Source organism: Oncorhynchus mykiss, chromosome 23 (assembly GCF_057628025.1).
Source record: "Oncorhynchus mykiss isolate SJ-2025 chromosome 23, ASM5762802v1, whole genome shotgun sequence".
Classification (NCBI taxonomy): domain Eukaryota; kingdom Metazoa; phylum Chordata; class Actinopteri; order Salmoniformes; family Salmonidae; genus Oncorhynchus; species Oncorhynchus mykiss.
Window position 1 is genome coordinate 24,006,222 of NC_143044.1, and position 13,348 is coordinate 24,019,569.

Below are 13,348 nucleotides of genomic sequence, written 5' to 3' on the forward strand. Positions count from 1 at the left end.
CAGATGTTCTACGGCTATACAGTCTCTGGGGTAAGACGAGGGGTAACCGACCGGTTGTGTAAGTATGACGAGTGGTAACAGAGCAGAGCTTCTTGTTCTCCCACACAAATCTTTGTTTTTCTACGTCTGTATTTCATTGCCAGTCTGAACCGGACTAGCAGAGCTTGACATTCAGCATGGTTCCATTTCTTCTTTGTAGAAACAGTACTGGGTAGCCTTCATGAAAAAGTAATTATTGGAAATTCAAGGCCACACAACAGTGACAGGATAACAAGACTCACAGGTGTTTGAATCAAACAAGAGAACAGGCAGGTGCCTGGATTAGCAAAAACGTAACAGCATTTTCTTTGTATGTGTTTGTTTTGCAATCAGCTGATGCAGACCTAACCATAGGATGAGGGAAACAGACGTAAAGCTACCGAGAGCCTCTTAAAGAAAGGAGAGGGAAAGAGAGCGAGAGCAGTTGAGAAAACAGTTTGAGATTAGAATAGCATAACAAAATCTAGCCTAGAAACATATCACCAACGTAGACTAGAAAGTGTGCTTTTCTTTTCTCGAGCGTGTGGGGGTGGATTTGTCATCTCTGTGTCACTTAAACAATTAAAACGACTGTGTTTGGGAGGCTGCCTGTTGTCATCCACTCTGCTCCTGTGGCGTCTCACTAATCCCTGAGGGAGACAGCGGTCGACCAGGCACCAAATCTTACATCACGCCCTCCTATCGTGAACACAGATTATACCACAGCTTTTACACATACACTCAATGTAACACAGCAACACCTGATTGCACCCAATCTCCCAACACAGCCCTAAAAAAAGATTAGACCTCCCACTTTCAGACAGACACTCACTGTTCTTACCAGAGCAACACTCGCTGTATTAGATCTATACTCTGTCAATCATCCTGTTTGTTCACTGTTGAATCAAATTGTGCCCCAGACACAATGTTTGCTATTGTTGCTATGCATATTGTTATGGAATAGTTTGGTAGTTGAGTTCTTAAGAGCACAATTAGACACTACACTATCACTTCCAAAACTCCAGCCCCAGGTGGCAGCAGCAACCGGATCAGGTGCTGTGCTCTTCCAGGAGGTCTTGTTAAGTGTTGATTGAGCACAGTGGTGGGCTATTAGAGTTACTGCAGGTGATGGCAGCGTGAGAACTTCTAGGCCAGAGAGGCCTGCCCACGTTTCTTGGATTATGTGTGTTTGGGATGCAAGTCTTTTTTGTACATTTTGGTCACCATCAGCTTGAACAACAGTAATTTGCATGCGCTCGTCAACCAATGGGGTCAAGACAGAGCTAGCTCTGGACCCTGGACTCAAAGTGTATTGGTTGCGTACATAGTTTAGCAGATGTTATAGAGGGTGCAGCGAAATGCTTGCTACTAGCTCCAAACAACGCAGTAAAATGTCAAACCAGTCGACAAATAACCAAAAATGAACACATTATTTTAAAAACACAAATAGCCTAATTAACAACCCAAATAGCACTGTAACAGTATACCAAATACAATCTATATGCATCTACACCGGATAAACTTAAGACAAGGAATACTAAGAATGATATGTACAGCAGTAGATGCACTACATGACCAAAAGTACGTGGACACTTGCTCATCGAACAGCTCATTCCAAAATCATGGGCATTAATATGGAGTTGATCCCCCCTTTGCTGCTATAACAGCATCCACTCTTCTGGGAAGGCTTTCCACTAGATGTTGGAACATTGCTGTAGAGACTTACTGGCATTCACTGTTACAATGTTGTGCGATTAGGCCTGGCTCGCAGTCGGTGTTACAATTCATCCAAAAGGTGTTCAATGAAGTTGAGATAAGGGTTCTATGCAGGCCAGTCAAGTTCTTCCACACAGATCTCGACAAACGATTTGTGTATGGACCTCCCTCTGTGCATGTGGGCATTGTCATGCTGAAACAGGAAAGGACCTTCCCCAAACTATTGCCACAAAGTTTGAAGCACAGAATTGTCTACAATGTAATTGTATGCTGTAGCGTTAAGATTTCCCTTCACTGGAACTAAGGGGCCTAGATCGAACATTCTCCTGGCATCTGCCAAAATCAGATTTGTCTGTCGGACTGCCAGATGGTTAAGCGTGATTCATCACTCATCACTCCACTCCGCGAGCTTTACACAACTCAAGCCGACTCTTGGCATTGTGATCTTAGGCTTGTGTGCGGCTGCTCAGCCATGGAAACTCATTTCATGAATCCCGACGAAAAGTTATTGTGCCGATGTTGCGTCCAGAGGCAGTTTAGAACCGAGAACAGACACTTTTTCGTGCTTTGGTCCCGTTCTGTGAGCTTAATTGTCCTATCACTTTGCGGCTGAGCAGTTGTCACTCCTACACATTTCCACTTCACAATAACAGTACTTACAATTGACCAGGGAAGGTCTAGCAAGGCAGAAATTTGACGAACTGACTTGTTGGAAAGGTGGCGGTGCCACGTTGAAAGTCACTGAGCTCTTTAGTAAGGCCATTCTACTGTCAATGTTTGTCTATGGAGATTGCATGGCTGTGTGCTCAATTGTATACACCTGTCAGAAACTGCTGTGACTGAAATAGCCGAATCCACTAATTTGAAGGGCTGTCCACATACTTTTTTTTATATAGTTTATACATAGCATTCAAAGTATTCAGCCCCCTTGACTTAAAACAATTTAATCAATTTTAGGATAAGGCTGTAACATAACAAAATGTATAAAAATTCAGGGGGCTGAATACTTCCCAAATACACTCTATACACTATATATACAAAAGTATGTGGACAGCCCTGCTAAATACACAAAAGCAGTAATAAACAGATAGGGGGAAAAACACTGAATGTAGTAACCCCTTCAGTAATGCATTTCCCCTTCATCTTAACGTTAAACGTAAATTGAAATGTCACATCTCTAGATACACATCCCTGGTTAAGGAGACTGGTTCCTACGAGGTCCTATGGGCCCTGGTCAAGAGTAGTGCACTAAATAGGGAATTGGATGCCATTTGGTACGCAACCAGTGTGAATAACGACCACTATTTCAGATGGTCAAGGGATTTGTCCTGTTATTATTACTAGAGCTCTGTACGGTCTGTGTATGTGTCCCCTGGGGCCCTCGCTAGTATCTCACCGTGCTGCTGCTTAGACCTGAGTTATAATAAACCATTTCAAATGCTTTAGCTGAGCTTGACTAAGCTTATCCGTTGCATTGGAATCAACAGCAAAGTCTCAAGTGGAAAGCCATGCCCGTCTGGCACTCCAGGCAGTCTAGGTCGTTTTGAAATGATTTCAAATAGTATTTGAACTCAGGTCCGCTACTATCTCACTGTGCTGCTATATCAGAACGTTAGCTAGCGTTCTGCGGTTTAACTGACAGTCTGCTGGGGGGTGTGTGTGTATGTGTGCGCTGGAGAGCTGCAGTGGAAACATCTGCATCTGAATGATGAGCCTGCATTTTGGGGCCTTCCTAAATACAAACGCCAGCATTTTCCTTTGAAATGCACCGCAAAAAAATACATCACAAAAAGAGTGCATTTATCTGGCAAGCTTTGTCACCAAGGTTAGCATGTTCCGAAATATGTAATAGAACTTAGTCAACCGCCTTTAATAAGGCAATTAGATCTATAAAGGGTTCTGTCCCTTCATTTTATCTTGTTTAGCAGTCTTGTTTAACAGCTGTGCGTGCACTGGTTTAAACACCCCATCACTTGTTCCAAGCTTTTACATGCTTTCCAAGCTCCCTCAGGTGGGCTGAGGCTATTTGCATGGCGACAACATTAAAAAGGTACAGTCTGTGATTGGTACATACATTTTTGGTCTTTAAAATGTATGATATCCAGTATACCCATTGATAATCGAATTCCAGATTGTAGCATTAAGAGAGCTGATGAAGCCTTATAGTGGTGTATGAGTGGAGACGATGGCGACAATGCAACAAGGCAGCCTACGTGGGAGAGAAGACAGCCATTTGAATGCCTTAAGAGAGCTGTGGAACAGGACCTTTAACACATGCAGGGATGCTACAGACAATTAAAGCGGATTTAAAACTGCATTAGAACTACTTCAGCACCACTTTGGCGAGCTGGGGACGTGGGCATTGTGCATATAATTTGGTGTCGACGGCGGTGAGCCGAGCATCACAATCAGAAAACATTTCATCAGAAGAAACCTTTGAGGAAGATAGGGAAACCGCTACAGATGGACATTGTATCAGTGTTCAGAGCTGGAGGGTACCTAAATTCCATTATAACATGGATATGGATAATAATGATGGTCATGGATAGCTTTTATATAGTGTTATTACAAGTGTTCAAAGCATTTTATCTATTCAGTTGAAGTCGGAAGTTTACATACACTTAGGTTGGAGTCATTAAAACTCGATTTTCAACCACACCACAAATGTCTTGTTAACAAACTAGTTTGGCAAGTCGGTTAGGACATCTTCTTTGTGCATCACACAAGTACTTTTTCCAACCATTGTTTACAGACAGTTTTAATTTATAATTCATTGTATCACAATTCCAGTGGGTCAGAAGTTTACATACACTAAGTTGACTGTGCCATTAAACAGCTTGGAAAATGCCAGAAAATGATGCCATGGCTCAAGGAGGAAGCCACTGCTCCAAAACCGCCATAAAAAAGCCAGACTACAGTTTGTAACTGCACATGGGGACAGAGATCGTACTTTTTGGCGTAATGTCCTCTGGTCTGACGAAACAAAAATAGAACTGTTCGGACATAATGACCATTGTTATGTTTGGAGGAAAAAGGGGGATGCTTGCAAGCTGAAGAACACCATTCCAAACGTGAAGCACGGGGGTGGCAGCATCATGTTGTGGGGGTGCTTTGCTGCAGGAGGGACTGGTGCACTTCACAACATAGATGGCATCATGAGGGAGGACTATTATGTGGATATATTGAAGCAACATCTCAAGACATCAGTCAGGAAGTTAAAGCTTGGTCGCAAATGGGTCTTCCAAATAGACAATGACCCCAAGCATACTTCCAAACTTGTGGCAAAATGGCTGAAGGACAACAAAGTCAAGGTATTGGAGTGGCCATCACAAAGCCCTGACCTCAATCCTATAGAATATTTGTGGGCAGAACTGAAAAAGCGTGTGCGAGGAAGGAGGCCTACAAACATACGTCAGCTCTGTCAGGAAGAATGGGCCAAAATTCACCCAATTTATTGTGGGAAGGTTGTGGAAGGCTACCCGAAACATTTGATCCAAGTTAAACAAACAGTGAGGAAGACGAGCATGCAGATGAGCTTGCCTTAGACGGTTTCTGACAATTTGTGCAGAAATTCTTCAGTTGGTAAACCCACAGTTTCATCAGCTGACCGGGTGGCTGGTCTCAGACGATCCCGCAGGTGAATAAGCCGGATGTGGAGGTCCTAGGCTGGCAAGGTTAGACGTCGTACGCGGTTGTGAGACCAGTTGGACATACTGCCAAATTCTCTAAAACGATGTTTGAGGCAGCTTATGGTAGAGAAATTAACATTAAATTCTCTGGCAACAACTTTAGTGGACATTCCTGCAGTCAGCATGCCAATTGCACGCTCCCTCTCAACTTGAGACATATGTGGCATTGTGTTTTAGAGTGACCTTTTATTGTCCCCAGCACAAGGTGCACCTGTGTAATGATCATGCTGTTTAATCAGCTTCTTGATATACCACACCTGTCAGGATGGATGGATTATCTTGGTAAAGGAGAAACGCTCACTAATTGGGATGTAAACACAAAATCAGAGAAATAAGCTTTTTCTGCGAATTAAACATTTCTGGGATCTTTTATTTCAGCTCATGAAACCAACCAACACTTTACATGTTGCATTTATATTTTCCTTCAGTATATAATTTAAAGCATTGACCATGACTGCATTCTTAGAGCACAATAATGCTCTCTCTCTAGTCACTGGTTTTGATTGAATTTGGCAGGAAAACACAGAATAGGTCTATTCCTGCAGTAAAAATAAATTTTCAATTGAGACCTCCGATTGAAAATATATAGGTTAGTCCAGGACTAGCCTTTATCTTGGTCCGGGAACCTGGCCCTTCAAGTTTAGGTTGATGGATCTCGTCACTGGGGACATTATGGCAGGTGACTGACCTGAGAATGATGGTGTGGTAACCCAAGGTGAGGAACCTTTTTCCAAATGCAATCACCAGACCGAGCACAGAGCCCAAACTAACACATTCAGAGCTTATTGTCCATCATTAAAAACACAAAAAAAACTAAAAGTAGAAATGAACACAGATTCATTATGCATGTGTTTTATATGCGCATATTCAAAGAGATGAGCATTTTTCGAACAAAGCAAAAAATACAAGAAAAAAATATGCCACACAAGTGGTTCACCTGTGATGGCAATACACAGCGTAATAATGAATACATGCAAATACAGCAGTGGATCAAACATCTTTTGTTTGCTGGAGATCCACATTGGCACAAGCCTCTATGTAGGTAGTAATGACGTGCGTTTTTGTACAGGGAATTTTACTGAGCTCTTGAATATTCAACAATGAATGTGCTCACAGGGAGTACCAAACAGCGCTTTCCAAATGTACCAGGACACATATTTAATAGAGGAACTCAAACGCCATATTTCTATGCTGCTTTTATTGTGTGGGGGGAAAAAAGCTTCCCACTGATTCAGCACATTGATTGTGAAAATTAATCTCCTGTAAGTAAGGTATGTGTAAGAATCTTTTCGAACCAAGCCGAGCACCCACAGAAACTGCAGTTTAAGGTAACAAAATAAAATAATTGTACAGTATCTGAGGTAGTTAAATAAATAAAATATATATATACTTTCAAGGTACACTTTGTTAACTTCACTTGGTTATGTACCGCTTCCTCTCTGAACAATAGGGACAAGTAGGAAAGGACAATCTACAAAAACCGCAAACAGTGTTTTTGAACAGAGATACTAGTTGAACACAGGTTGGTTATTATTGTTTTACAGGTTCTACTCTGAGCTCCGCAGTTCACACATACAATGCAAACACAATATTTTACAATACTTATTTTTGCCCAACAGTGCCACCATGCGGCCAAACTGAACCATACTCTACAGGTTAGCTACACTCATCCCGAGCATGCGTGCCAACCATAATCACTCAGTCAAACAGATCAAAAGATAGCATAAACATGTGCCCGGTACAGTGCCACCACATGGTCCATCAGAATGTGCTTGCATATGTTGTCTTGACAGTGTTTGGAACATGTGTATCAAGTCTTGTTACAATACAAATATCTGTGTGTGATTATTGCGTGTTTATGTGCCAGACCATGCCCACGTGAATGTTTATTGGTCAGTAGCGGCCATGTTATTTGAGATGCTAGCTTAGAAAATATTGTGATGAGAGACCTTGGTCTATATACATATCAAGTTTTGTGCAGATCGGTCATTCGGTGCCAGAGGAGTAGTGTTTTAAGTGTTTTTCACAAACTTCTAAATGGCAGAAAATCAATATTGTCAGACCTTATGGTTCCAAATGTGTTCCTTGTGAGGAGAGGGGCCAATGTATCGAATTTCATGACTGTCAAACGGGGTGAAGGACATTTCAAAGATTGCACTTTCAATTGCTTGTTATAGTGCTACCATCTAGCCAATTAGCATGGCATTGCATGAGAGGGTGTAGCCCATGGGCCTTTACCATCATGCCAAGTTGCATTCTCCTAGGCCTTATGGGAATTTTCATTTTTTCACCACATCCAAGGAGAACCGAAATAATGAAGGCCAACAAATACAATAGGATATCACCCAGTTTCGCTGCTTGAACCCCTAATAAAATTAAAAGGCTTGAAAGAAATACACTTTTTCAAATTTACTTTTCCCACCCATGTTAATTTGAAACATGCTGATTTTGCAGGAAGGCATCAAAACCATATATTTCAATTGTGTTCCATTTTTCCAATCTTGTGGTAACAAATTTCTACACATACAGTTGAAGTCGGAAGTTTACATACACCTTAGCCAAATTCATTTAAAACTCAGTTATTCACAATTCCTGACATTAAATCCAAGTAAAAATTCCCTGTCTCAGGTCAGTTAGCATCACCACTTTATTTTAAGAATGTGAAATGTCAGAATAATATAGTTGAGAAGATGATTCATTTCAGCTTTTATTTCTTTCATCACATTACCAGTGGGTCAGAAGTTTACATACACTCAATTAGTATTCAGTAGCATTGCCTTTAAATTGCTTATCTTGGGTCAAACATTTCAGGTAGCCTTCCACAAGCGTCCCACAATAAGTTGGGTGAATTTTGGCCCATTCCTCCTGACAGAGCTGGTGTAACTGAGTCAGGTTTGTAGGCCTCCTTTCACGCATACGCTTTTTCAGTTCTGCCCACACATTTTACCAGAACTTTGGAAGTATGCTTGGGGTCATTGTCCATTTGGAAGACCCATTTGCGACCAAGCTTATACTTCCTGATGTCTTGAGATGTTGCTTCAATATATCAACATAAAATTGTCCTCCCTCATGATGCCATCTATTTTGTGAAGTGCACCAGTCCCTCCTGCAGTAAAGCACCCCCACAACATGATGATGCGAGCCCCGTGCTTCACGGTTGGGATGGTGTTCTTCGGCTTGCAAGCATCCCCCTTTTTCCTCCAAACATAACGATGGTCATTATGGCCAAACAGTTCTATTTTTGTTCCAACAGACCAGAGGACATCCCGCCAAAAAGTATGATCTTTGTCCCCATGTGCAGTTGCAAACCGTAGTCTGGCTTTTATATGGCGGTTTTTGAGCAGTGGCTTCTTCCATGCTGAGTGGCCTTCAGGTTGTCGATATAGGACGCTTTTTACTGTGGATATAAATACTTTTGCTTCCTCCAGCATCTTCAGAAGGTCATTTGCCGTTGTTCTGGGATTGATTTGCACTTTTCGCACCAAAGTACATTCATCTCTAGGAAACAGAACACGTCTCCTTCTTGAGTGGTATGCGCGGTCCCATGGTGTTTATACTTGCATACTATTGTTTGTACAGATGAACGTGGTACCTTCAGGCGTTTGGAAATTGCTCCCAAGGATGAACCAGACTTGTGGAGATCTACAATTTTGTTTTTGAGGTCTTGGCTTATTTCTTTTGATTTTCCCATGATGTCAAGCAAAGAGGCACTGAGTTTGATGGGAGGCATTGAAATACATCCACAGGTACACCTCCAATTGACTAAAATTATGTTAATTAGCCTATCAGTAGCTTCTAAAGCCATGACATCATTTTCTGGAATTTTCCAAGCTGTTTAAAGGCACAGTCTACATGCACTAAGTTAACTTCTGACCCACTGGAATTGTGATACAGTGAATTATAAGTGAAATAATCTGTTTGTAAACAATTGTTGGAAAAATTACTTGTGTCATGAACGAAGTAGATGTCCTAACCGACTTGCCATAACTATAGTTTGTTAATTAACAAGAAATTTGTGGAGTGGTTGAAAAACCGAGTTTTAATGACTCCAATCTAAGTGTATGTAAACTTCCGACTTCAACTGTACTTCAATCATGTGGTATCAAATGTCTACGCGAATGTCATCCTTTGGTATAGCATTTCTAACACAATTGCTCTTAATTTGTCTATATAGGTTTTTCCTATTTAAAATTATCATATATATTTTTAGAAAATGTTGAAAATTTGAGTCTTACCTGATAAGCCAGTGATACAGCCCGACGTCAAAGTGTCTGGAAAACAATACATATTTACATTAAGGAGATAGGAGGGTGGTGAAATCTTTGATATACACATTTTACCAATTTGGTTACCATGTCTGTCAGTTGATGGAAATGAAAGTACACAACTACCAATGACATAAAACATCTGTTTTGTTGTTCCTTTCAACTGTTTCTCATGATCTGCCACCACTTTGTCTCCACAGTCCTATATGTTTCTGTTTCAACAGGTGCACAGTGAGAGAAGAGAAAGTTGGGATCATGGCAGTATTTTGCCCCAGCATTTCATATTTCTGTAGATTTAGTCCAAAGCCAAAATTTCAAGAACAATATGAATGGATCATTTCTTGGTGTTTAATATGATTTTTCTGAAAATTAAAATAGGGACGAATGAAGGCTCAACGTTCCATATTATTTGGCTTTTCACGCTACACTGAGTATACAAAACATTAAGAACACCTGTTCTTTCCATGACAGACTGGCCAGGTGAAAGCTATGATCCCTTATTGATGTCACTTGCTAAATCAACTTCAAATCAGTTTAGATGAAGGGTAGGAGACTGGTTAAAGAAGGATTTTTATGCCTTGATACATGGATTGTGTATGTGTGTCTTGGACTGTGGCGGTCATGAAATTTTGTCAGCCCGTTATTGTCATGCAAAAGACTGCCGGTCTCATGGTAATTGATCATTATCTAACAAACATGTTTAGCATCTCCAGGCCTCCACACATACAAGCCACTGATGCTCACCTTTGGAACATCTACATTTAAAAAAAGTCTAATAAATAATTTAATATACACCATCACAATAAATCCATTATTTATTTTAGTCAGGTCTAAAGAAACATAATATGAATTACATGTATTGCAGAAGAACAACATATGAGTTGGCCTAATGCAGGCCTGTGCTATCTGGCTATGCTCTGTGCCATAGGTTGTAGGCTTGTTCTTGCTTCTAAGTCCCGTAGTATCATTTTATTTTATATGATTTTATAGCAAGAAGAAAATAACTGAACTTGGCTGAATAAAATAGAAAGGATATTATTTCCATTATGGAGAGAGTGTGCATATGAAGTGGCATGTTGAGCTTAAATGTGATCATTTGAAACAGGTGCTATATGCTAGATTTAGAGTTATTTGGCAACTTTAGCTGTGAATTATAAAAATCTTTTGAGAAAGTAGCAAAAAAAAAAGCTTGCGCTCTGTTCCTTGCCTCAGGCTGCACAGCTGTTCTCGAATCAAGTGATCATGTTTTCATCCATCAGACTATTCTCAATTTAATATCGTCTTCACTAATATGTAACATTTGTTTCAATTTAGACTGGCCCATTATCAAATATGCAGGAACGGTGAAAAAAGACGTCATCTTTGTGCACTCGAATAGCGAAGGGAGGCCGCGTGATTTCCCGCCGATCAGTTTTGAGGCTACTTCAAACATCTCAGTTGATCAGACAGGTTCTACAGGCCTTAGTTTTGTCGCACCTGGACTACTGCCCAGCTGTGTGGTCATGTGCAGCAATTGCAGTTGGTCCAGAACAATGCAGCTCGTATTGCACTTAGACGCACACGGAAGAAAAGTGTCTGTAAAATGCATGTCAGTCTCTCCTGGCTCAAAGTTGAGGAGAGATCGACTGCAACACGATTGGTCTTTGTGCGAGGTGTTGATGTGTTGAAGGTACCGAAATGTCTGTTCAAGCAGTTGGTAAACAGTTCAGACACACAGCACATGCAACTAGAGGTCTCTTCAGTCCCCAGGTCCAGAACAGAGGCTGGGAAAGGCACAGTATTAAATAGAGCCACGACTACATGGAACTCTGCGCCACCTCAGGTAACTCAAGCTAGCAATAAACAGTTAAAAAAACAGATAAAACAACACTGCATAAAGGGGACTGTGAAGAGACTAATAATGTTATGTACTATGTATTAGACCTAGATAGTGTGAATGTAATAATATGTAGGCTGTGTGACATTTAAAATGTATTCCAGTCCTTGACTAATAATGTTCTGTACTATGTATTATGTATTAGACCTAGATAGTGTATATGTACTGATATGTAGGCTGTGTGTAACATTTTAAATGTATGTATTCGAGTCCTTGACTAATAATGTTCTGTACTATGTATTATGTATTAGACCTAGATAGTGTATATGTACTGATATGTAGGCTGTGTGTAACATTTTAAATGTACGTATTCCAGTCCTTGACTAATAATGTTCTGTACTATGTATTATGTATTAGACCTAGATAGTGTATATGTACTGATATGTAGGCTGTGTGTAACATTTTAAATGTATGTATTCGAGTCCTTGACTAATAATGTTCTGTACTATGTATTAGGTCATGTTTCATGTGGACTCCAGGAAAAGTAGCTGCTGCTTTTACAGCAGTGAATGGGGATCCTAATAACTACCAAATACTGTTTTGATGATAAGTGCTTGATGTGATTTTCAATTGCATTTGCATTGATGTCAAAGTGGTTAGAGGGACAATAGAGTCCTGAGTACCAGGCCATTAGAACCGGATGTTCAGCAGGAGAGGGTGCAACTCAATAGGATTGTATCTAGTGTCAGTCTGACACACATCAAACATTCATAGATATGTGAGGCGTGCTTGACTCGTGACTCACACTGGCCCAGTCACAAGCACACACACACAGTTGGAGCCAGTTGAAAGTGAATCCAGTAGTCTGTTTGATGTTAGTGTGACTGCACTGAGGCCCTCTAGATAATCCCTACCTCTCGGTTATGGACTAAATATTACTACTGTTATCTCACAGTGAACAACCAATAGCAGTCTTCTGGTCCCACTGGCATAAAAACCATTTTATATCATTCAACAGACACTCCTTAAAGCCCACTTTAAACAAATTCTCACACTTTATTTGGATAGTCATACTATCAACAAACTGTCTGTTAATAAGCAAATGCTTGCTAAGATTACGGTTCGATTTACAGTCGTGGCCAATAGTTGAGACTGACAAATATTAATTTCCACAAAATTTGCTGCTTCAGTGTCTTTAGATATTTTTGTCAGATGTTACTATGGAATACTGAAGTATAATTAAACATTTCATAAGTGTAAAAGGTTTTTATTGACAATTACAAGAAGTTGATGCAGAGTCAATATTTGCAGTTTTGACCCTTCTTTTCCAAGACCTCTGCAATCTGCCCTGGCATGCTGTCAATTAACTTCTGGGCCACATCCTGACTGATGGCATGCTTGGAGTTTGTCAGAATTTGTGGGTTTTTGTTTGTCCACCTGCCTCTTGAGGATTGACCACAAGTTCTCATATGGGATTAAGGTCTGGGGAGTTTCCTGGCCATGGACCCAAAATATTGATGTTTTGTTCCCCGAGCCACTTAGTTATCACTTGTGCCTTATGGCAAGGTGCTCCATCATGCTGGAAAAGGCATTGTTCGTCACCAAATGGTGCCTGGATGGTTGGGAGAAGTTGCTCTCGGAGGATGTGTTGGTACCATTCTTTATTCATGGCTGTGTTCTTAAGCAAAATTGTGAGTGAGCCCACTCCCAGAAGCAACCCCACACATGAATGGTCTCATGACTGATGGTAGCGCTCACCTTGTCTTCTCCGGACAAGCTTTTCCCCAAACAACCGGAAAGGAGAAAATGACTTTACCCCAGTCCTCAGCAGTCCAATCCCTGTA

The 13,348-nt window shown here is 40.8% G+C and overlaps 1 protein-coding gene across 3 annotated transcripts in view; it reads right to left on the reverse strand.

Moving 5' to 3' along the window:
- The window catches only part of hhat (hedgehog acyltransferase), a 108,088-nt gene that overhangs the window by 56,030 nt on the left and 38,710 nt on the right, over positions 1–13,348 (reverse strand). For all 3 annotated transcript variants that reach the window (XM_090217133.1, XM_090217134.1, XM_090217132.1), the window contains one exon: positions 9,659–9,694. In XM_090217133.1, coding sequence (XP_090073259.1) covers positions 9,659–9,694 — 36 coding nt within the window. The remainder of the gene's footprint in view (positions 1–9,658; positions 9,695–13,348) is intronic.